The sequence below is a fragment of the Pseudophryne corroboree genome, chromosome 5 (assembly GCF_028390025.1).
Source record: "Pseudophryne corroboree isolate aPseCor3 chromosome 5, aPseCor3.hap2, whole genome shotgun sequence".
NCBI classification, from domain to species: domain Eukaryota; kingdom Metazoa; phylum Chordata; class Amphibia; order Anura; family Myobatrachidae; genus Pseudophryne; species Pseudophryne corroboree.
This window is the reverse complement of record NC_086448.1, coordinates 278,318,335-278,344,548: the sequence shown is the minus strand read 5'-3', so window position 1 is coordinate 278,344,548 and position 26,214 is coordinate 278,318,335. Positions and strand designations below refer to the sequence as shown.

The window sequence follows — 26,214 nt, the reverse complement described above, 5'->3', positions numbered from 1 at the left end:
TTTTACTGCTTAAGACCCTGAGTGCCGCTGTTTGTTTTATCGCTCTTATCTTACTTATTGATACTAGAGGGCACCAGGGCATACTACTTCATTAGTAGTGGGAGTGCCGGTCCATGCAAGAACTCTCTCTCTCTCTATATATATATATATATATATATATATATAAAAAATAGAGTGCAATAGAGCGCCTGATAGTGTTTATATGTTAAAATATTATTGTATAGCCAGTTCACCCTGTGAGGTGTGTAAAGTGCAATTTTTTTAAAAAAGAACAACTTAGCTCCTAGGAGGCAGCTTCGATCAGATGACGCTTTAGAACATATAAGTTAAAAAACAAAAGAAGAACATAGTGTGTACTGTTTTTACAGAGTTAAAAATGCACATAAAACTCTGAAAGTAGGAACCTTGCTGGTCCCAATAGCCATACAGAAGTTTGTCAGAATACAAATAAAAACACAATTTATTATAACAATCCTGACGCAAAGGCAGGTAGCAAACGTACAAGATAAAAACAATTAGGTAGCTTATCTATCCATGATTGGAAATGTCGTATAAACAGCAATTTCGTAACCAGAGATTCAATTTAAAATCCTGTAGCAAATGCAGGTATCATACGTACGAGATAAAAACATAAAAACAGCTTATCTGTCCAATGTTAGAAGTATCGGGTGAGCAGCAAATCCCAACGCGTTTCGTCCTTTAGCAGAGGACTTCTTGAAGTCCTCTGCTAAAGGATGAAACGCGTTGGGATTGGGATTTGCTGCTCACCCGATACTTCTAACATTGGACAGATAAGCCGTTTTTATGTTTTTATCTCGTACGTATGATACCTGCATTTGCTACAGGATTTTAAATTGAATCTCTGGTTACGAAATTGCTGTTTATACGACATTTCCAATCATGGATAGATAAGCTACCTAATTGTTTTTATCTTGTACGTTTGCTACCTGCCTTTGCGTCAGGATTGTTATAATAAATTGTGTTTTTATTTGTATTCTGACAAACTTCTGTATGGCTATTGGGACCAGCAAGGTTCCTACTTTCAGAGTTTTATGTGCATTTTTAACTCTGTAAAAACAGTACACACTATGTTCTTCTTTTGTTTTTTAACTTACATGTTCTAAAGCGTCATCTGATCGAAGCTGCCTCCAAGGAGCTAAGTTGTTCTTTTTTTTAAAAATAGCACTTTACACACCTCACAGGGTGAACTGGCTATACAATAATATTTTAACATATAAACACTATCAGGCGCTCTATTGCACTCTATTTTTTATCTATTTCCCCTGTACTGGGCATGAGCTGCCACCCATTGATTTATGGGGTGTGTTACAAATATCTCTAATTAATTCCATAACAATTTATTAGTGTGTCATAATTAGGACTGGTCCAGGCGCTATTCTTCATTTGTTTTATATATATACATATATATATATATATATAGATAGATAGATAGATAGATAGATAGATAGATAGATAGATACAGTGACTCATTGTTTGTGGAGGGATTACACATGATCATTAGCTCTAAGTTATGAGCCTTTCTAACTCTCCATAAGTATAGTGAATTTATCTACTTGCTTCTAATATTGAGATAATTTCTTATTGATTATTGATTATTGAGGAAGCTGAGGTACAACAACCCAGGGAAATGCGTTGAGCTAAGAAGTATCCTGTTCATTTTTATTACGGACTCCACATCAGCACCTGAAGGACACCCAAATGGACATTATTCTCTCTCCAACAGAAAGCTCCCATTAATTTCTGCACAGACTGTGGACACCCCTAGGGTATTTTTCCATCTGGACATTGCTACATGCTCACATATTGGGGACTGCATCACATTGGGCAACGCCAGCCATCCTTGTGCCTATAGGAGGAATCTGGAGAAAGGTCCTAAGTCCGTACGGTGAATATACTCTGGAGTCAGATATGCAATGAAAAGTTATTAATAATTGATACCTGCATACCTATTTTATTCCAATTTATATTATTAACTAAAAGCTGTTTAATTTTTATGTACACCGTCTAGCAACCATTTTTTTAGTAGCGCTGGTTATCTTTTGTCTTATTGATTTTACAACTGTTAAAATCTCTATGTGCATGTCTATTCTTCTACCGATTGAACCCCTGATGATATCCACTGTAATGAAACACATCGGTTTGGACATTCAGCATCCACATCATTAATGTACTTTATCGGTGAAGCTATACAGTATCTCCTCTTAAACATCTTTTAAAAACTCAGTGTGCACTGTGAATGTTTCTCACATTATGTATTGTTTCATGTGGATGTAATATATATTTGTATTTTTATCATTTTATAAATATATGTGAATTTTACAATTACTGTATTATCCAATTATTATTCTGAGTGGTTGAGCATTGTTCATTAGAAAAGAAACAATGCAGCAGGATTGAATCTATTGGTAGCACCCTCTGATTGTGTATGGTGTGTTAGCTATTGAGCTCTGACTAACAGAGGGTTTGTGAACTTGCCACCTTGTGGCAGATTTTCCCTAGGGACTTCTGCCCTCCCAGTCAGCGGCAGATTTTCCACTAGGCACATGAGGCACATGCCTAGGGGCGCCAGCTACTCAAGGATGCTGATCAATTTCTTTGTAGCAGCACCAATGAAAAGATGTGTGTGTGTGTTGGGGGTGGGGGGTGGGGGCATTGGCAAATTGGGGAGGGGGAGGGATCAGGATGATCAGCCCCTGTGCAGTCAGCACTGTGTCAAAGTTTACTGGATCTGATGACAGCTCCAGGCAGAGGGATGAGCTGCACCTGCACTGCAGCCACATACAGTCGCGGGCTGGTCGCACACGGCGCAAAGACAACGGAGGCTCCATCTGTACCTTCAACTGCTGCTTAGTACTTAATTACTTAGCTTGCATCGATATTATATCAAGTTTCAGCTGCTATACATGTCAGTAGAAGAGATGCCTTCTGCATGTAGCTGTGATCTCAGCACTGATGTTGCAAGTTGGGTGTAGATGTGTAGCAACAAAATCAGGACGACACTTGCAGCATGAGTGTGATACAGGTCTTTACTCAGCATGACCCAGACACAGTGAAAGTAACAGGAGATAAACAGGAAGTGAGTCACCTCGGCATGACATAATCTCCCATGATGCATAGCATGCATTTACATTTCCCCTATGAAACTGGAAGGAAGCAGAACATAGATGAAACAAACGCAACAATGTGACAATGTTGGGTGTGAACAAAAGAAAAGACATTATACAATAAAGTCTTGGAACTTTGGGTTGGGTTTGGACACACGGCCCGATCTGGTAATGGTACACTGGGAACCTATAGGCATGTCCACTGTGACACCAGAGGGCTCTATTACTTCAGAAGTGGTCTCTGAGGAAGGACTGTCCATGCAATGAGAATCATCACTGACATTGGTTGCAGCTGTGGTAGAAACTGATGAGTCAGGCTGGGTTACGCTTTCTTCAGGTACACTTAACAGATGGCGGCGGTTGCGTTCATAGAGGGAATTATCAGACTGTACCACGTAGCTATTTAGACGACCTGCAGGATGCTGAACCACTGCCATTCTGTCAAATCCTTGCTCGGTTTGCATGCGGACTGGCTGGCCTGGAGACAGTGGGGGCAGGCGATGTGCTGATCTGTCATAAGTAGCTTTGGCAGCCATTCTGCGCTTGCTGATATTCTCCCGTACCTGTGGCTCTCCTCTGGGTTGCAGGAGCTGCTTTACCATTGGGATGCCTGTGTGGGTGCGCCGTGCTAATAGGCACTGTGCAGGGGACGGAAGTCCATCTTGGGGCGTGTTTCTCAAGTTTAACAGTGCCAAGTATATGTCTGATACATCTCGTGCACACTTCTCCATTAGGTGCTTTGCAGAGCGGACTGCACGCTCTGCCAATCCATTTGACTGTTGGTAGTGTGGACTACTAGTGATGTGCTGGAAGTCCCATGTATTCGCAAAGTCCTTGAACTCTTTACTCTTGAATTGCATGGCATTAGCATTGATCAGCTGCTGTGGGGTGCCATGTGCTGCAAAGTGTCTCTTCAGCTTTGCAATGACCATTTGACTTGTCGTGCTGGGCAAGTGGTTTATCTTGAACCATCCTGAATAGGAGTCAACTAGGACCAGGTACTCCTTCCCCCTCCATTAGAATGGATTAGCCGCAAGACTGGACCACGGAAGAACAGGAATGTAATGGAGCAGCAACGGTTCCCGTGGCAGGTGTGGATGCAAGGCATTGCAAGGTGCACAAAACAAGACAGACCGGTCAAGGTCACCGTACATGGAGGGCCAGAACATGGTTTCACGGGCCCTTCGCTTGGTAGCCTCCAAGCCTGCATGGCCCTGGTGCATCTGCTGGGTGTAGAACTTCTGAAGGGCAGCCGGAATCACGAAGCGATGACCCCGCAGGATGACACCATCAGACACGGTGAGCTCATCTCTCATAGTAGAAGGAGCGAAGGCAGTGCGGCAGATCCTTGGAAGAGGATGACCAGCCATTGAGAATTACAGCAGAGAGATGCTGGCAAAGATCATCTGCAAGTGTAGCAGCACGCAGCTCTTCCAGCCACTTGGTAAGGAGCACCTCCACAGCCATGACCTCATAGTCATCCTCAGCAGCGTTCATGTCAGTAGTCGAAAGGAAGGCTCGAGACAGAGCATCAGCGACGTACATTTTGTGCAGCCGCTGGTCATGTTCTTCCTTGGTGCGCCCCAGGATGTCATTGAGGATGATTTCACAGGGATAGCCTGCAAACAGTTGCTCCATGCAATGCTGGAAGACCTCACTGTCTGTGGTGATTCCATAGGGCATGCGAAGGAAGACATACCGCCCTATCGGGGTTATGAAAGTGGTGAGTAGGGACGAAGCTCTGTCCAAAGGGATTTGCCAGATTCTGCACTTTGCATCCAGGGTACTGAAAACTGTGGCACCTGGCATGTCAGCAATCACTTGCTCGATGGTGCGGAGAGGGTGATATGGACTCAGCAGTGCTTTGTTCAAATGTACTGGATCAATACAAAGATGTACAGTCCCATCCTTTTTTGATGTGGCCACCATGGCCGACACCCACTGTGTTGCTTCCTCTATGGGGGCAATGACACCCAATTGAGTCATTCTATGTATCTCTTTAATGATTTTGTCTTTCATTGCAATAGGAACCCTCCGTGGGGCACAGACAGTAGGTACAATGGAGTCATCCAGCCTCATATGGTACACAACAGGAAGCTTGCCAAGTGTACTGCAATCAAATAAATCCTGATAGTCTTTTATCTCTGGGACGGTCATCTGTATTGCGTGTACCTCAGGCCCCAATTTGAGAAGGCCTAGCTTCATACTGTCAGAGAGGCCTAGCAGTGGCTTAACCTTTTGATCCACAATGTGGAATAGCAAATCAGCACGGGTAAACTTTAGCTTTGTGGTACCCAGTGGCCACCATAAGCTATCAAGTTGATCTTGTCTTTTGGGTTTATCTGTGCAGTTGGATCTATTTCACGTAGTTGTTTGTAGGATATGACATTGCACTTCGCTCCTGAGTCTATTTTGACTATGGCCACCTTGTTCGTATGCTTTGTTCTCAGTTTGATAAATATTTCGCCCTTCTCATCCAAGTGGTCTACACTATCACAAACTGTCATGCAAACTGATTCACATCCTGGCTCTGTTTCAACCTGGTTAATCTGCAGTGGTGAGCGGCTATAGCGCGACTCTGACTGTCGCTTTATGAAAGTTTGATCTTTGGAGCGGCAGCACCTTGCAAAAGGATTCCATTTGCCATATGCATTACATCGTTTATCATATGCGGGGAAGCTTTGTTTGTCAGGAGGGTGCTGTGCCACGCAGTTCCCACACGTGGAGGATCGGCACGGAACGGCCGCCATGACACACAGCTCAACGTCCTTTCTTACTTCCCTTGTGCCCTTTTCAGACTGCTCATTTAACATACAGATATTTATGGCAGTTTCTAATGTGAGGCCCTTCTCCAGCAGCAGCTGTGCACGTACCTTGTCGCTGAGTATGCCACATACGATTCTGTCACGGATGAGCTCCTCTGTGAGGATACCAAAATTGCACTTCTTTGCCAGCAGCGTCTTCTCCGTCAACATATACAAAAGCATTGGTGCCTGTGAGGTTCAGCCGCGTGTATTCCTGGACTTTTTTTGATTTGTCTGAAAGGCCTGCTATGGAGTATATGTGCCATTCCCATTTAAACCTCAGCCAGTTGTCAGCCACGTTTTCATAAAATATCAGCGGATCTATTCTCCTCAGACCTTGTGCCATGGCATCCCAGAACTAACACCATGTAGATGTGTAGCAACAAAATCAGGACGACACGTTCAGCATGAGTGTGATACAGGTCTTTACTCAGCATGAGCCAGACACACAGTGGAAGTAACAGGAGACAAACAGGAAGTGAGTCACCTCGGCATGACATCATCTCCCATGATGCACAACATGCATTTACACTGGGATCCAACATTATTAACAGCAGTCGCGATATTCACGCAGACGGCCAGCTGAGTAAGCTTCAGCTTACGTAACTGACCAGTGGAAGGGGGTTTGCGAGGCCAGGAAGTCTAAGTGATGACATGCAGAACCAAGACTCTTCCCTCCCAGAACATGAGGGCGACACCCCATCCCCCCCATTTCTGGGAACGCAGACCTCGCCCTGCCCCCTCCCCACCTCCTCAATGCTGCAGCCTGTCAATCAGGCAGCAGCAGATGGGAACTATGGGGGTCATTCCGAGTTGTTCGCTCGTTATTCTTTTCTCGCAACGGAGCGATTAGTCGCTAATGCGCATGCGCAATGTCCGCAGTGCGACTGCGCCAAGTAAATTTGCTACGCAGTTATGTATTTTACTCACGGCATTACGAGGATTTTTCTTCGTTCTGGTGATCGTAATGTGATTGACAGGAAGTGGGTGTTTCTGGGCGGAAACTGGACGTTTTATGGGTGTGTGCGGAAAAACGCTACCATTTCTGGGAAAAACGCGGGAGTGGCTGGAAAAACGGAGGAGTGTCTGGGCGAACGCTGGGTGTGTTTGTGACGTCAAACCAGGAACGACAAGCACTGAACTGATCGCAGATGCCGAGTAAGTCTGGAGCTACTCAGAAACTGCTAAGAAGTGTCTATTCGCAATTCTGCTAATCTTTCGTTCGCAATTTTGATAAGCTAAGATTCACTCCCAGTAGGCGGCGGCTTAGCGTGTGCAAAGCTGCTAAAAGCAGCTTGCGAGTGAACAACTCGGAATGACCCCCTATGGGTGATATTGCAAGGCCCATTCTGCACATGTGCAGACCGGACCTTGGATAGCCGCAGAATACCGATAATCGGGAATCTGCAAATAGAGGGTCCCCTATGTCCATCTCTGAATCAGATCCTATGTCAGCCACATCCCTAAACTATCACTACACATATGTACTCTATATGCAGTACATTAAAACACCTGATTACTCCTGGTGCAGAAATACCACAATTTTGTAGTTGGACTTATTTTCAGATTTGTGTAATTCAACATACACATGGGAGTACGCTTTTTTGTGACAATCATAAGTGTAAATTCGGACTGTAAAATGCCAGAAACTGTAAATGAGTCCCTAAATTTACTTTTCTTCTCTTTGCATATCTGCAGAATCCACCTCTTTTCCTTCAAGGTAAAAGGCAGCAGATGATATATCCTTATTATTGCTAGATGAGACTCTTATACAGGGGGTCATTCCGAGTTGTTCGCTCGGTAAAAATCTTCGCATCGCAGCGATTTTCCGCTTAATGCGCATGCGCAATGTCCGCACTGCGACTGCGCCAAGTAAATTTGCTATGCAGTTAGGTATTTTACTCACGGCTTTTTCATCGTTCTGGCGATCGTAATGTGATTGACAGGAAATGGGTGTTACTGGGCGGAAACAGGCCGTTTTATGGGCGTGTGGGAAAAAACGCTACCGTTTCCGGAAATGCAGGAGTGGCCGGAGAAACGGGGGAGTGTCTGGGCGAACGCTGGGTGTGTTTGTGACGTCAAACCAGGAACGACAAGCACTGAAATGATCGCAGATGCCGAGTAAGTCTGGAGCTACTCAGAAACTGCTACGAGGTGTGTAATCGCAATATTGCGAATACATCGTTCGCAATTTTAAGATGCTAAGATTCACTCCCAGTAGGCGGCGGCTTAGCGTGTGCAAAGCTGCTAAAAGCAGCTTGCGAGCGAACAACTCGGAATGACCCCCTTATACAGTACGTACTGCATTTGGTTTGTTTTACAGTAGGCAACGTCTAATCCTTAATAGCATCAACATTATCTGACATTATGGGGGTAATTTAGAGTTGATCGCAGCAGCAAATTTGTTAGCAGTTGGGCAAAACCATGGGGGTCATTCCGAGTGGATCGTAGCTGTGCTACCCCGCCCCGCATGTCAGTGCCGCCCCCCCCACCGCACAAGTAAAAAAGCATCGCCCAGCGGCGATTCTTTTGTACTTCTGAAGTAACTCCCGGCCAGCACAGCTCCTGCGGGTGGCCGGTAGTTGATCGTCGCTGCTCGCAGCGGCTGTGTGTGATGTCACGCAGCCGCTGTGGCCCACACCTCACATGGTCCGGCCAGGCCTGAGTTGGTCGGACCGCGGCCCCAAAATGGCGGGCAAACGCTGCGGTGCCGCCCCCTCCCACCCAGCGACCACCTCTGCCTGTCAATCAGGCAGAGGCGATCGCTAGAGAACAACGGCCTTCGGCTGTCCGGCATGCGGCGGCGCACTGCGGCGGCGGCGCATGCACAGTTCTGACCCGATCGCTGCACTGCGATAAACTGCAGCGAGCGATTGGGGCGGAATGACCCCCCATGTGCACTGCAGGGGAGGCAGATATAACATGTGCAGAGAGAGTTAAATTTGGGTAAGTTATTTTGTTTCTGTGCAGGGTAAATACTGGCTGCTTTATTTTTACACTGCAATTTAGATTACAGTTTGAAAACACCCCACCCAAATCTAACTCTCTCTGCACATGTTATATCCATACCTCCCAACTGTCCCGATTTTCGCGGGACAGTCCCGTTTTTTGGGGACTGTCCCGCTGTCCCACCCGCGGGCCGCAGTGTCCCGCGGTGGGGGGGGGCAGTTGGGAGTCTCTGTGTCTCGATGCCCTGCAGCGGTGAATAGACGCTGTGCGCATGCGCACAGTGTCTATTCACTGGATTCAGAGGGAGAGGGGGCATGCCAGCGGCTCACAGAGCGCTGGGCATGCCCCCTCAGTGACGAAAACGGGGCGTGGCTCGCGATCGCAGGTCCTCCGCGAAGCCACGCCCCTTTTCTTAGGTCACACCCCTTTTTCGGGAGCATGTGTCCCTCTTTAGGTAACTGTAAAGTTGGGAGGTATGTATATCTGCCCCCCCTGCAGTGCATATGTTTTGCCCAACTGCTAACAAATTTGCTGCTGCGATCAACTCTGAATTACCCCCTAAGAGGGCACTGGTTATGTCTTCTGCTTGCTGAGCAACAGAATCAAAGTCATTTTGACTATACATACATATCGATGGGAACATTTTCTAATAAGATGCACGAGTTGGATATACACACGCTGTATCCAGGCATCATCAGACTGCAATTACTAACACTAATCCAACCAGTTTCAATCAGATTATTCTCAGGTTCATTTTGGGACCACAAATGTTGTGATGTATGTCCATCAGTAAAATGTTATTGCAGGTATCGCAGCAACTTTAAATTACCCTTACTGGTCAAGTCTTATACAATTTACAGACTGATTTTAACTCCAGCTAACCTGCAACGGATAGAAAGATTTGGAAGCGTCATCTGTTCAACTTTAAAGAGTTTAAAAAAGAGCACTTGTCCTAACTGAAGACACCACCCATCCCCAGAATGACCATGATGGTGGTCCAGGTTGATAATTAGTTTGCATAAAAGATCTCTTCAAAAGAACAGCAGGGTGTTAGCTTGGGGTGTGGTATTGAAGGTCGACCACACTTAGGTCGACAGTGTCTAGGTCGACCACTATTGGTCCACAGTAACTAGGTCGACAGGGATTCTAAGTCGACAGAGTCTCTAGGTCGACATGGTCTAGGTCGACAGGTCAAAAGGTTGACATGGCTTTTTCAATCTGTTTTGGTGTTGTTTTTGCCATACAGTGACCGTGAACCTCAATTAGTGCACCACGTCACCTCTCATGACTCACTTCGCTCATTTACTGTTCCCAACCGAAGGCGCGTGCCCAAAAATAGGGGCGTGCTTCATAGGGAAGGGGCGTGGCCACAGTTATGGCCCCTGACATTGTGCCCCCAGTAGTTGTGCCCCCTGTAGCTGTGCCCCCAGTAGATTTGCCCCATGTAGCTGTGCCCCCTGTAGTTGTGCCCCCAGTAGTTGTGCCCCCTGTAGCTGTGCCTCCAGTAGATTTGCCCCCAATAGTTGTGCCCCCAGTAGCTGTACCTCCTGTATATTTGCCCCCAGAAGATTTGCCCCCAGTAGTTGGTCCCCTGTAGCTGTGCCCCTTGTAACTGTGCACGCTGTAGCTGTACCCCTGTAGTTGTGCCTCCTGTAGCTGTGTCCCCAGCAGTTATGCCCCCAATAGTTGTGCCCCCAGTAGTTGTGCCCCCAGTAGCTGTGCCCCAAGTCGATTTGCCCCCAGTAGTTGTGCCCACTGTAGCTGTGCCCCCAGAAGATTTGCCCCCAGTAGATATGCCCCTTGAAACTGTGCACCCTGTAGTTGTGCCGCTAGTAGTTGTGCCCCCAGTAGATTTGCCCTCTGTAGTTGTGCCCGCTGTAGCTGTGCCCCCTGTAGTTGTTCTCCCTGTAGCTGTGCCCCCAGAAGATTTGCCCCCTGAAGTTGTGCCCCCAGTAGATTTGCCCCCAGTAGTTGTGCCCCTAGAAGATTTGCCCCCAGTAGCTGTGCCCCCTGTAGCTGTGCCCCTTGTAACTGTGCCCGCCAGAGGCAAACGCAGGATTTGCATGGGGGGGTTTCCAGAACTGGGTGGAGCCAATCACAGGGGAGGGGACTAAGGTGACCCAGTATATGCTAGTGTACTGTGTGTGTGTGTGTGTGTGTGTGTGTGTGTGTGTGTGTGTGTGTGTGTGTATGTATGTATTTGTATATATATATCCCCCGTGTATGTATGTATGTATGTATGTATGTGTATATATATATATATATATATATATACCGTGTGTATATATATATATATATATATATATATATATCATATTAAACATGCATACATATATACACACATACAGTACACGTATATATACACATGTGTATATATATCATATGTGTGTATGTATGTATGTATGTATGTATGTATGTATATACATGTGTATATATGTATGGACATGGATATACATGTACTATAATTAAAATAAAGTAAACTTTTATTAAACACTTACAAGTGCCACCAGGAAGACATCAGGCTGCAGAGGACGCTAGACAGCCATTAATAATACTCATGCAGCTAAAAAAAAAATATTATTTTTTTTTTTAGTGGAGGGGGGTTTCTGGGTGCTTGGAAACCCCCCATGGGTGCGCCACTGGTGCCCGCTGTAGCTGTAGCCCTGTAGCTGTGCCCCCTGTAGCTGTGCCCCAAGTAGTTGTGCCCCAGTAGTTGTGCATGACGTCTCTCCCATAGCAACGCCTCACAGACACTAGAGGTCATTTAGCGGGCGCTCACACAGCCCACGGTGCCTGCTGCAGCTGGGGAGCGGGATGCAGGTGGGCGGCGGGTGCCTGTGGGGTGACTGTGGCCACCCCAGCTGGCCGCAGCACCCCGGGCGCCCGCCCCCATTTGCCTGTGCCTAGAACCGCTACTGGAAATGAGATATGTCATTTTGTTTAGAGATGAGCGGGTTCGGTTCCCTGAGAACCGAACCCTAATAGACTTCACTACCAGAGTCCGGATCCGAGTACAGATCCGAGTCCAGCTCAGGTTTTCCCGCCTGACTCGGAAACCAGAACGAGGCAAAACGTCATCATCCCGCTGTCGGATTCTCGCGGGGTTTGTATTCCATATAAGTCGCCGCTCATCGCCACCATTTTCTCTCCGGCATTGGAGAGTGTAGAGAGAGCACGTGTCTCCATCCTCAGTGTCCTGAATCAGCTCAGTGTTAGTGTCGTGTACTGCATCAGTCCAGTCACAGTGGTTGTGTCCTCTGCTGCCATATGTCTAGTGCTGCTGTATAAGTCCAGTCCAGTGGTGCTGTGTTGTGCTGCATCAGTCCAGTGGTGGTGTCTTGTGCTGCATCAGTCCAGTCACACTGGTAGTGTCCTCTGCTGCCATATGTTCAGTGCTGCTGTATAAGTCCAGTCCAGTGGTGCTGTGTTGTGCTGCATCAGTTCAGTGGTGGTGTATTGTGCTGCATCAGTCCAGTCACAGTAGTGGTGTCCTCTTCTGCCATATGTCCAGTGCTGCTGTATAAGTCCAGTCCATTGCAGTGGTGCTGTGTTGTCCTGCATCAGTCCAGCGGTGGTATCTTGTGCTGCATCAGTCCAGTACCAGTGGTGGTGTCCTCTGCTGCCATATGTCCAGTGCTGCTGTATAAGTCCTGTCCAGTAGTACTGTGTTGTGCTGCATCAGTTCAGTGGTGGTGTATTGTGCTGCATCAGTCCAGTCACAGTGGTGGTGTCCTCTGCTGCCATATGTCCAGTGCTGCTGTATAAGTCCAGTCCATTGCAGTGGTGCTGTGTTGTCCTGCATCAGTCCAGTGGTGGTGTCCCTGTGCTGCTGTATATGTCCAGTGATACTGCTGTATATGTCCATTGATACTGCCGTATATGCCAGCAGTACTGCCGTATAAATCCAGTGATCCTGCCATATAATTCCAGTGGTATTGGCCTATAAGTCCGGTGCAGTGATACTGCCGTATATGTCCAGTGGTACTGCCGTATAAGTCCAGTGGTACTGCCATATAATTCCAGTGATTCTGCCGTATAATTCCAGTGGTACTGGCATATAAATCCAATGATCCTGCCGTATAAATCCAGTGATCCTGCCGTATAAATCCAGTGATCCTGCTGTATAATTCCAGTGATCCTGCCATATAATTCCAGTGGTACTGGCGTATAAATCCAGTGATCATGCCATATAATTCCAGTGGTACTGGTGTATAAGTCCAGTGGTACTGCCATATAAGTCCAGTCCAGTGGTGCTGCCGTATAAATTCAGTGCTGCTGTCCTGTGCTGTATATTATTTACTCCAAATAAAAGGGATATATACATTACTTATATTATTATTCAAATAATCTTTACAGGGTTTGCCCTGTGTGGTGTAGGGGTATACTCACCTGTGCTGCATATTATTATAATAGCTCCAAATAAAAGGGTTATTATTATCCAAATTAATTTTACAGGCTTTGCAGTGTGTGTATTTGGTTTAGGGGTACGCTCACCTGTGCCACCAATATTGTGCGTGTATTACATCTGGGCAAATTCCAGCACGTCCCATGTTGTTTGTGCCGCACACTTGTGTCGCTTAGCTTAGTCGTACAGCTACCTCATTGCACCTCTTTTTCTTATTTGCATGATGAGCTGTTTGGGACCTAGTTTTTTTAAGTGCCATCCTGTCTGCAACTGCAGTGCCACTCCTAGATGGGCCAGGTGTTTGTGCCGCACACTTGTGTCGCTTAGCTTAGCCAGACAGCTACCTCATTGAATCTCTTTTACTTCATTGCATGATGTGCTGTTTGGGGACTAGTTTTTTTTTTTAAGTGCCATCCTGTCTGCAACTGCAGTGCCACTCCTAGATGGGCCAGGTGTTTGTGCCGCACACTTGTGTCGCTTAGCTTATTCATACAGCTACCTCATTTGCACCTCTTTTACTTCTTTGCATGATGTGCTGTTTGGGGCCTAGTTTTTTTAAGTGCCATCCTGTCTGCAACTGCAGTGCAACTCCTAGATGGGCCAGGTGTTTGTGCCACAGACTTGTGTCGCTTAGCTTATTCATACAGCTACCTCATTGCATCTCTTTTACTTCTTTGCATGATGTGCTGTTTGGGGACTATTTTTTAAATTTGCCATCCTGTCTGCAACTGCAGTGCCACTCCTAGATGGGCCAGGTGTTTGTGCCGCACACTTGTGTCGCTTAGCTTAGTCATACAGCTACCTCTATGCAACTTTTAGGCCTAAAAACAATATTGTGAGGTGTTCAGAATAGACTGCAAATGAGTGGAAATGAATGTTATTGAGGTTAATAATACCGTAGGATCAAAATAACCCCCAAATTCTGTGATTTTTAGCTGTTTTTATGTTTTGTTTCAAAAATCATCCAGATCCAGATTTTAAACCAAAACCCGAAAGGGTGGTTTTAGCAAATCCAATTCAGATCCAAAACACGAGCATGGAGCCAGAATCAAAACCAAAACACAAAACACGAAAAGTGCCCGCCGCACATCTCTAATTTTGTTGTTTTGTTACTATAGGGATTGTTGAATCTGTGAGCACAGGTCTATGAGGTTATGCAGATCGGTCTGATTAAATATAGCTATATTTTTGTGTTAACTATCAAACCAAAAGGGAATGATTTTTTCTTTTCAAATAAGGTAAACATAAATTTGCTGTCAGTTTATCTTTTTCAGACCCTGTGTTAAAAGACGGAAAATATTGTGCAGGCAGAAAATACGTCCTTCAAACCTTGTTAACCGTCATATAATAGAACACTTAGTCAGGGCAGCTTTGTGGGATAAACCGTTTCGTGTGCCTATTGTACTCATGACAGCGGTTTTCATCCTTCTGCACTCGGGAGATGTATGCTTGAAGTTGATGGATTCTTGTCTGACATAAAAATGACTGCCGCTGTTCCTCATGCTCTCTCATCGCATATAAATTATACATCCTCACTCAACTTCTGCAGTTTTAATGTGTAGTAAAATACAGAGCTAAGGTTTGAAATTTAAAGGAAAATCTAACATAAATTGTAATACGTAAAAATATAATTTTAAGAAAGGTAATTTAAAAGTGTTATTTAGTAATAATTACTTACATCTACTGTATACAGGGATGCAATCAGAAATTGTGAACAGCACCTATGCCCTGAGGGCGGAACTGAACTCTTCCACCTGCGATCACCTATTTATGCATGACGCCAGCTGCAACGCTGCCTGCTGTAATGTGTAATGGTAGCAGAGTGCCCGGGAGAGAAGGATCCGAGCTCATCGTTACTATTCTACAGTACAGCGGACAGCGCTGCAGCTGGTGGCAGTGCTTAAATAGGTGATCGCGGGTGGGAGAGGTCGGTTTTGCCGTCAGGGCATAGGTGCTGTGTGCCGAGCTCTGGCTGCACCACCCTAGTTATGGCCCTGACTGCAGGCTACAATTACCAGGTTAGTGTTAATGGGATGAATTCAATTAACTCATCTTCACACGCAGAGCCCGACTTGCCAATGCAATTGCATGTAAATGCCAGCATTTGCATCGGAACTCTCTCCCCTCGTGGCTTGCACGTGCAGTGGACTCACACATTCTGGTTCACATTCTTTTGGGGCTGCGTACAAAAGTCTGCAAGTTCAGAAGTATTGTATAAATATATGACCATGTTCAATATAGGATACTTAGTCCTGTCTACTTAGGGGGTAATTCAGACATGATTGCACGCTAGGTTTTTTCGCTGCGCTGCGATCAGGTCAGAACTGCGCATGCGTATGCACCGCAATGCGCAGTTGCTTCGCATGAGTACAAAGCGGATCATTGCTGTGCGATGGTTTTTATGAAGAATCCATTCGCACAGCCGATCGCAAGGAGATTGACAGGAAGAAGGCGTTTGTGGGTGGCAACTGACCGTTTTCTGGGAGTGGTTGGAAAAACACAGGCGTGTCCAAGCGTTTGCAGGGCAGGTGTCTGATGTCAATTCCGGTCCCGGACAGGTTGAAGTGATCGCAGCGGCTGAGTAAGTCCTGGGCTACTCAGAAACTGCAAAAGATCTTTTAGTACCGCTCGGCTGCACATGCGATCGCACACTTGCACAGCTAAAATACACTCCCCGGAATAGGAATAGTAGCAAGTCACATTGTGATATCAATCATTCTTCTCAAATTCAGAACATAGGACCCCTTGCCTAGCAGTTTTACTGTCTACATGGACATCTATTGGGAACCTGTTCTGAACAAGGTTAATGGTGTTCTGTAGCAGATTAGTAATGCTAATCCAGTGATCCCATGTTCTGAACTTGAAACCAAACACTGTCCTACCACACGGCTCATTCAGTGACCACACACTACTTAGTAATAAAAACAAGTCCTACTGTGATACTAACCAGTGCAAGTTCTAGACCAAGCGGAGCCCAGACCAAAAATTTCCTTTGAACATATATCTCTGTTTAAGTATAACGGTATGTGGCACAAGGCATGGCACATATCGAATCTCTGGGATTAGTATTTTTACCCCTCTATACTCTACACTGCATTATGGACCCTTCTACATCTAACACTACATTACGGTCCCATCTATACACTACAGCAGTGGTTTCCAAACTTTTTTGAATCACGGCGCCCTAGAGTATCAGAATTCACACCTAGGCCAAAAATTTCTTATTGAGAAATTTAGAAAGAAATATTAAATTAAGTAGATCGCATTTATATGTCATCCTTAGGGTCAGTTGTGTGGTGAGGGACAAGATTTGCTTCTGTTTGTCCCCATATTTTATGACTGACAGCTACCAGCACTAGTTTTTCCTATTATATTGACCATAAATAATTTGAATTGGTACTGAACTACCAATCCAAGGCACCCCTGCAAGTGTCCTGAGGCACCCCAGGGAGCCACAGCACACAGTTTGGTAACCACTGCACTACATTAAATACTTGAGCCTGTATACCCTACACTACATTACTAACCCTTCTATACTCTGCACTACTGACCCCTCTACACCAGAGGTTCTCTAACACGATCCTCAAGGCACCACAATGGTCCAGGTTTTAATTATATCCGTGCTTGGCCACAGGTGACTTAATTAGAACCTCAGTGAATTTAACCCTCTGTGTTGAGCCATGGATTTACCTAACCTGGACCACTGGGATGCTTGCTTGAGGACCACATTTGAGATCCTCTGCCATGCACTACATCACTGACCTCTCTATACAATACACTACATTACTGATCCCTCTACACCCTACGCTACTAACCCCTCTATACCCTACACTACAGCTGCCACTAGTACTGTCCATTCTAAGCAAAGATACATTATTTCCACACTGTAGCCCCAAAGTAGGTGTTATAATAATGTACCACCTCTGTTGAGGATCACTGCATCAATCATGTAATGGAAGATGCTAGATAGAAAGTAGGCTAAAGGATCTCCATGTGATCTGCCTCCTTCTCATGAGGGGGTGGATTCAGCGCACGGGGGGGTGATTAGGCTGCGGCACTACGATCCAGCGCTTCGGGGGAGGTTAGGCTGCGGGAGTAGGATCCAGCTCTCTGGGGAGGTTAGAGTTAGGCTACGGAAGGGGAAGGGAAGGAACAAGGTCCATTAGCCCACTTGGATTCAGACTCAACCATCATGTAACTCCCACCATCGACACCGATCCCCGTTACACCCCAGACCCCAAGCAACCATGCAGCGCAATTTTTTGTCTTTAAAGCTGAGGCACAACAAGCTCCAGCATGCCAGGACTTGTGTGGCACCACTACATTAACACCAGAATGTTTACCTAGGACAAGGCTCATTGCTAAAGTACATCACAAAAAGTCACCTGCAATAGGGGTGTTACTATTTGCCCCCAATACTACAGAAATAATAAAAAAAAATTAAAAAACCTGTAGCTTTTTACCTCATACATGGCAGCAGGGACCCTGCCACTGCTGTACACATCATGGGACGTGTAAATGAGCATTGCTGCATGTTGTATGTATCAGCACAGCAGTGAGTTCCTCTGCTGGATGCGAGTAATACTGCTGTGCTGCTGCAATTCAGTGTGGCGGGACATGCTGGATAAGGTGGTGCAGGGCTCCTCTCCCTCTTCTCATCCCAGAATGCCTGGCCGTAGCCTGGGAGAGATCAGGAAAGAGGTGATAGAGCAGACCTAAAGCCGCATCTTTGTGGGCAACAGGAGCAGCAGAGAGAAGGGAGACAAAGGCTGGCCTCTGCAGCTAGGAAGCAGGTCCTCTGACGCCGACCGTGAGCTACTCTCGGCTCACGCGGACTGGCAGCCAATCAAGCTGTGGGTCTGTGAGATGCGAGTGGCTCACGTTCGGCTCCAATTCCAAATGCTGACGCTGACAGATTGTCCACAGGTAGCGCGCTGCTCCTCTATCTTTCACTCGCGCAGTGTGACTTCATGATGTCACACACGCTGCATTATAAACTTTATTGTGCAACGCCAGCTAGCAATGGCGGTGGCTGTTGGCGATTAGGACCAGGGAACTCCACTATCATAAATGATATAAATAATAAGTTCTCTTGTAATTCTAGAGAGGTTTCATTTCTCAAGAGGTCTAGTGTTGATGAGGTATTTTCCAGCAGTCTCCGTCAGTTCAAATCGTGGAAGAAAAGAAGGGGGGGACAAGAAAGAAAAAAACCTCAGTTTCTATATCCTACACATTTGGATATGAATGTATAAAAGAATGAATCCTCAATCTTCCTCCTTATGGGTGGTGTATGTTTCTTAAAGTTCTTATGGGGCCACCCTTGTGACAAAACAGTCGATTATGTGCTCACAATGTTCTTACACAGAGCATAGGAGAAAATTCTTATAAAGGTTTCTTTTCCCGTCACAGGAAGGAAGTGGTTAATAGATGCATGACTACCCTGTTAACTAAGGGTACCCTTAACAGGTGAATACCTTTTTAAGAAATCCTTCTATTAACCACTTCCTTCTGCTTTACTTTCTGTGGCCCCACTGGGGAAATCACGAGGAACTATCTGAAGGAATCAGGGAGGATCGATAAAAGAAACCTTGATGTGTTTATCCACACTCAATCTGATGTAAGCATACATGTGAGCATTCCCCCATTTTCTGTACGGCTAACTGTGACGGGAGAAAATTCTTATAAAGGTTTCTTTTCCCGTCACAGGAAGGAAGTGGTTAATAGATGCATCACTACCCTGTTAACTAAGGGTACCCTTAACAGGTGAATACCTTTTTAAGAAATCCTTCTATTAACCACTTCCTTCTGCTTTACTTTCTGTGGCCCCACTGGGGAAATCACGAGGAACTATCTGAAGGAATCAGGGAGGATCGATAAAAGAAACCTTGATGTGTTTATCCACACTCAATCTGATGTAAGCATACATGTGAGCATTCCCCCATTTTCTGTACGGCTAACTGTGACGGGAAAAGAAACCTTTATAAGAATTTTCTCCTATGCTCTGTGTAAGAACATTGTGAGCACATAATTGACTGTTTTGTCACAAGGGTGACCCCATAAGAACTTTAAGAAACATACACCACCCATAAGGAGGAAGATTGAGGATTCATTCTTTTATGCATTCATATCCAAATGTGTAGGATATAGAAACTGAGGTTTTTTTCTTTCTTATCCCCCCCTTCTTTTCTTCCACGTTTTGAACTGACGGAGACGGCTGGAAAATACCTCATCAACACTAGACCTCTTGAGAAATGAAACCTCTCTAGAATTACAAGAGAACTTATTATTTATATCATTTATGATATTGTTATTATACGGAGCGCTACTGTAAGGGTGTACCAAAATTCTATTTGTACGTGTAACTTTTGGAGTGTATTTGGTGATATACTCCTGTCCACACTAACTATAGCTGCACCTAGAGCGCAGGGACTTTCTCTAAACTCCACTTTTTCTAGGGAACTCCACAACTTTGCTGCTGGCGGGCGGGCTCCTTTTCACTTTGTGTAAATTGCGGAAATAGGCTATTGGAGCGGGCCGGGGCCCACCTTCTCTGTCATAGTGTCCGGGGCCCGGGACTGCTGTACCTGCAGTACCCCCTTGATGGCGGCCCTGCTAGCGAGCGATCAGGTCTGAATGACCCCCTTAGTGAGGTTAACAGGAGTGCTGAGCATTGTACACGCATTGTGAGTGGGACCTTGGATTATGGCAATCCATACTTTTTTTATCAGCCGATATACCAGGTTATAACTCTTTTTTCCAACTGTTGAGCACAGGCATGTTTGTGGATACCTTTGTTTGTTTTATCTATTTAAAGTAGAGATTTGTGGGTTCAAATTTACCTGGACCTGAAAACGGCATCTTATTGGCTATCTGGCTGTTTTAGATAGCCAATAAAAAAACTTTGAATAATCTGAACTTATTTATGCTAATTTAGCATTAAGAACCAAGTAAATTCGAACCCGCACATCTCTAATTAAAAGTGTGATTCTTAAAATAAATACTGATTGTGCACTAATCCCTGGGAGCCATTGGGGGTAAGGAGGAAAGTATAATCCTTGAAAGGCCCAGCTGGTCATTAAAGAAACTTTGATGAGCTGTTTATTGCAGTTATCACTGGGCCTAATTCAGACCTGGTCGCACGCAGGCTATTTTTGCACTGCTGTGACCAGGTAATCGCCGCCTACAGGGACGGGGTAATCGCTGTGCAGGGGTGCGATCGGCTGTGCAGAGAGCTGCACAAACAAAAGTTTGTGTAGTTTCTGCACAGCCAGGACTTACTCAGCCGCTGCGACGATCCGGGATGTTGCTGATGTTAGGAACCCTCCCTGGAAACGGCCGATCACGCCTGCGTTTTTCCGGACACTCCCAGAAAACGATGAGTTGCCGCCTACGAACGCCTTCTGCCTGTCAACCTTCTTGTGATCGCTGGTGTGATCGCTTTCTTCATTCGTTTTGTTGCTGCCCAGCGACGGCCGTCGCCAGCGGCCGACGCGCCTGCGCATTGCGGGTCACACGCATGCACAATACAGACCTGATCGCACGGCTGCGAAAAAATGCAGACAACCCTCGTTGTCTACATCCTCTGGTGAATTTATTCTTTCTAATTCCACGTGAGAGGGGTACAAATCTACCTTACCTGAACTAATATATGACACATAGATGGAGGACACATTCCAATATACAGTATATGCAGTATATTCTTCCTCGTGCTTGTGTAAAACTTGGTCATTAATGTCTGTTTATTCTTCTCAGTGTATAGTCTGGGACTGGGACTCGAATGGAAAACATGACTTCATTGGAGAGTTCAGTTCAACGTTTAAAGAAATGAGAGGAGCAATGGAAGGAAGACAGGTATAACAACTACAGTATGTGATAAATATACAATTGTGTTACTTTAATGTAATCATTACAAATGTGTCTTCATACACCTTCTATAAGCGGCCAGTACCAGCCAAGAAGAGTAAGGTACCATCTTATTTCCATTACAGAGGCAGCGAAACATCACTCACCGTGTACTAGAGACTCTGTGCCGCAACTTTAATTTCACAGGAATTAGAGGGACATTTACTAAGCAGTGATAAGAGCGGAAAAGTGAGCCAGTGGAGAAGTTGCCCCATCAACCAATTAGCAGCTCTGTATCATTTTATAGTATGCAAATTATAGATGTTACTTCAGTGTTGATTGGTTGCCATGGGCAACTTCTCCACTGGCTCACTTCTCCGCTCTTATCACTGCTTAGTAAATGTCCCCCTTAGTTTTAAACACGTACAAAGTCGCAGGTGAAGCATAAGGGAACTTGACATGAGAAAAAGCTGCAGCCGCTGCATCATAGCACTTCCTATGCAGAGTCAGACTCATTCACACAAAGATGTACAAATGTCACATATCAGATTGAACAGTGTAATATAGAAACATAGTTTTGGCACTTCCAGTTGTTTTATTTGTTAAAATAAGATGCACATTTTAAGTAAAAAGATGCTCGGAGCAACTGAGTCTCCCGGGACCTGGCACACCTAGAGGGACTGTTTGGCACGACTAAAGCTGCAGTGTATGAGGCCAGTGGTGTATCGGTGAGGTGTGGCAGAGTTTTTCCTGTAATACTCCATTATACGCCAGAGTTTTGACTAGATAAAGTATGTGAAAAAATACAAAGATTGTAACATAAATATAATCTTTGTATTATTCTAATCATTTTAATAGTCAAAACCCTGGAATAAAAAGTCTATGGCAGGTGAAGCAGTGCCTCCCCTGCCTTTATTTTCTGCACATCTCTGATCAAAACTCAGCAAGCTTCCAGCAGCATATACTGCTGCACCTGTGTATAATGTCCACATGCACCCTAGTTCATATATTGTATGTAAATCTGGCTCTGGTACTAGTCATTTACCTCACCGCACATCCCTGGTAAACCGTATGACTTGTGCAAAAGATGCAAATGATGGAAGGAACATAGACCATCTTAAAGACATTTTAACCCTTCATTTGTAAGTGGTGAAACTTTGTGATTTATAGGGATTGCCCAAACATAATTTATATAATGTTGTTGATGGCATTGAATTAGCCTTAAAAATAGTTCAAATGAAAATCAAAAGGGTACTGGAGGATAGGGTAAAGAGTTCATAAATGTCTCAAATAAAAATATATATTGTTCACAGAATTATGACATAATTACTGATACTACTAATGTTCAGGGCGTGGGTTGGATAAAGTGGTAGGAGTGTTATCCGCCAAATAATACAAGAATAAGGTACAAAGTTTAGTATCTACAGTACATACTTACTCTCCTGGAATGCCTGGGAGACTCCCAAATATCTGGAGGTATGCTAAAACCTGGACTGTTGGGGTGCCTTGAGGACCATGATTGGGAACCACTGATCTAAACAAAGTCATGCCCAGGCAGTAATACCAGGAAACTTGTATGTTCAATTTTGCAGACTTGTAGCTAGTTTCAAAGCCTATCTGCTCACTATAAGCAGGATGCATCAAGCTGTAAAATGCGGAGAAGCCTCCGAAAAAATGGAGGTTTGGGTGCTTACCGCATATCCACCAAGCCCAGGAATGCGATACATTCCCAACCTTGGATGCGGTGGGCAATGTCATTTTTAGATGCCGATGTCCTATAGAAGCCTATGGGCCTTTTGCTCGGATCCCTTCCAGTACCCCCCGCAGCACGTGTATTATTAGACACATTCGATGAATGGCTCCCGAATCATAAACCCGGAAGTCCATATACCACAAAGGACAGCTCTTAGTTACTACAAAATCTGTCCTTTGCTTAAAAGTTCATACATACGGTGCTAGTGACGAGCAGGAGGGATGACATTGGTGAGATGCAGTGGGCATGGCGCTGGTGAGGAGCAGGAGAGATGGTGCTGGAGAGATGCATGGGGAATGATGTTGGTAAGATGCAAGAGGAATAACGCTAGTGAGGAGTGGCAGGGACAGTGATGTTGGTGAGATGTGGGGGAATAGGGCTGGAGAGTTGCAGAGGGATTGATGCTGGTAAGATGCAAGGGAAATGGCGCTAGTGAGGCGCAGGAGGGATGGCGCTGGAGAGACTTAAGGGGGGGTACACATGAACAGATCCGTGCTTAAAATCTAAGCAATCTCTCCCTTCAGTACTGGCCTTTAGGGGCCGATTTTTCACCATCTGCATCTGATGATGCAGATGTGGTGCGATAATATGGTCAAACTCACAATGCGATAATTGAGTACATCGCATAGATGTATCAATTATCACATGCAAGAAAGCTCTGTCCCTGCGATGCCTCTCCGCAATATCATCAGGGTATTTTTCATAAAAAATACCCAGATGTCCTGCTGTGCATGCGCCGCCACCCGTCACTACCACCGCTGCCAGGATCCCCTCCCTGTCACAACTACCCCCACGCTGCAAACAGCCCTCCCACCGGGGGATTTATACTTACCAGTCCCAGGAGCCTGTAATATGCGAGGGAAATGACGCTAGTGAGGAGCAGAAGGGGTGGTGACGTTGGTGAGATGCAGGGGAAATGGCGCTGAAGAAAAGCAGGGAGAATTACGGTGATAAGAAACAAGGGGAATGGTGCTGCAGTTCTGTCCTGGAGACGGCGTGCACCGGCCTGCCCTGCACACCACTGAGTACAGACCATTGAGTCACTCTGTCTGTGTCACTATAAAGCTGCAGCTACAGCAGATGCTTTAAAAGTAGAGAGTGTGATTCATTTGTAAACATCAAATACTTGACAGTCATATGTCTGAGCCTGACCTCTTGAATTGATATTGTAACGTATTGTGAAGGTTGTGAAATTAAGTCAGACTGACTGTGACTTCACTGAGGAGTCCGCACATAGGGACTAATTCAAGGTTGATTGCAAAACAAAATTTTCCTCTAATGGGCAAAACCACGGGGGGTCATTCCGAGTTGATCGCTCGGCAACTTTTTGCAGCGCTGCGATCAGGTTAAATCTCGGCAAAACTGCGCATGTGTATGCACCGCAATGCGCAGGCGCATCGTATGGGTACAAAGAGGATCGGTGCTGGGAGATGGATTTAACAAAGAATCCATTCACAAAGCCGATCGCAAGGTGATTGACAGAAAGAGGGCATTTTGGGTGTCAACTGACCGTTTCCTGGGAGTGTTTGGAAAAAATAAGATTTTAAACCTACCGGTAAATCTTTTTCTCCTAGTCCGTAGAGGATTCTGGGGACTCCGTAAGGACCATGGGGGTATAGACGGGCTCCGCAGGAGACATGGGCACTCTAAAGACTTTAGGATAGAATGGGTGTGCACTGACTCCTCCCTCTATGCCCCTCCTCCTGACCTCAGTTAGAGAAACTGTGCCCAGAGGAGACGGACAGTACGAGGAAAGGATTTTTGTTAATCTAAGGGCAAGATTCATACCAGCCCACACCATCCACACCGTATAACCTGGAATATACGTAACCAGTTAACAGTATGAACAAAACAGTATCAGCCAACGACTGATCTTAACTGTAACATAACCCTTATGTAGGCAACAACTATATACAAGTCTTGCAGAATTTTGTCCGCACTGGGACGGGCGCCCAGCATTCTCTACAGACTAGGAGAAAAAGATTTACCGGTAGGTTTAAAATCTTATTTTCTCTTACGTCCTAGAGGATGCTGGGGACTCCGTAAGGACCATGGGGATTATACCAAAGCTCCAAACCGGGCGGGAGAGTGCGGATGACTCTGCAGCACCGATTGAGCAAACATGAGGTCCTCATCAGCCAGGGTATCAAACTTGTAGAATTTTGCAAAAGTGTTTGAACCCGACCAAGTAGCCGCTCGACAAAGCTGTAAGGCCGAGACGCCTCGGGCAGCCGCCCAAGAAGAGCCCACCTTCCTAGTGGAATGGGCCTTTACCGAATTTGGTACCGGCAATCCAGCCGTAGAATGAGCCTGCTGAATCGTGTTATAGATCCAGCGAGCAATAGTCTGCTTAGAAGCAGGAGCGCCAACCTTGTTGGCCGCATACAGGACAAACAGAGCTTCTGTTTTCCTAATCTGAGCCATCCTGGCTACGTAAATTTTTAAGGCTCTGACTACATCAAGGGATTTGGAATCCTCCAAGTCTCCCGTAGCCACAGGCACCACAATAGGTTGGTTCATATGAAATGATGACGCCACCTTAGGTAAAAATTGAGGACGAGTCCTCAACTCTGCTCTATCCACATGGAAAATGAGATAGGGTCTCTTATGAGACAAGGCCGCCAATTCGGACACCCGCCTTGCAGATGCCAAGGCCAACAACATGACCACCCTCCAAGTGAGAAACTTTAACTCTAACCATTTGAAGAGGCTCAAACCAGTGAGATTTTAGGAACCGTAACACCCCGTTAAGGTCCCATGGTGCCACTGGGGGCACAAAAGGGGGCCGGATGTGTCGCACTCCCTTTACAAAAGTCTGGACTTCCGGGAGAGAAGCCAATTCTTTCTGGAAGAATATAGATAGGGACGAAATCTGTACCTTAATGGAGCCTAACTTTAGGCCCATATCCACACCTGTCTGTAGAAAGTGGAGAAACCGGCCCAAATGGAAATCTTCTGTAGGAGCATTCTTGGCTTCACACCAAGAAACATACTTCCTCCAGATACGGTGATAATGTTTCGCCGTCACCTCCTTCCTAGCCTTTATCAGAGTAGGGATGACTTCTTCCGGAATACCCTTCCCAGCTAGGATTCGGTGTTCAACCGCCATGCCATCAAACGTAACCGTGGTAAGACTTGGAACACGCAGGGCCCCTGCTGCAACAGGTCCTCCCTGAGAGGAAGAGGCCAAGGATCTTCTGTGAGCAGTTCCTGAAGATCTGAATACCAGGCCCTTCGAGGCCAATCTGGAACAATGAGTATTGTCTGCACTCTTTTTCGTCTTATGATTCTCAATATTTTTGAGATGAGAGGAAGAGGAGGAGAACACATAGACCG

The 26,214-nt window shown here is 45.7% G+C and overlaps 1 protein-coding gene across 1 annotated transcript in view; it reads left to right on the top strand.

The window, feature by feature from the left end:
• The window catches only part of CPNE4 (copine 4), a 900,265-nt gene that overhangs the window by 687,362 nt on the left and 186,689 nt on the right, over window positions 1–26,214 (top strand). The window contains exon 8 of the mRNA XM_063922365.1: window positions 21,036–21,134. Within this exon, the coding sequence (XP_063778435.1) occupies window positions 21,036–21,134 (99 nt within the window). The remainder of the gene's footprint in view (window positions 1–21,035; window positions 21,135–26,214) is intronic.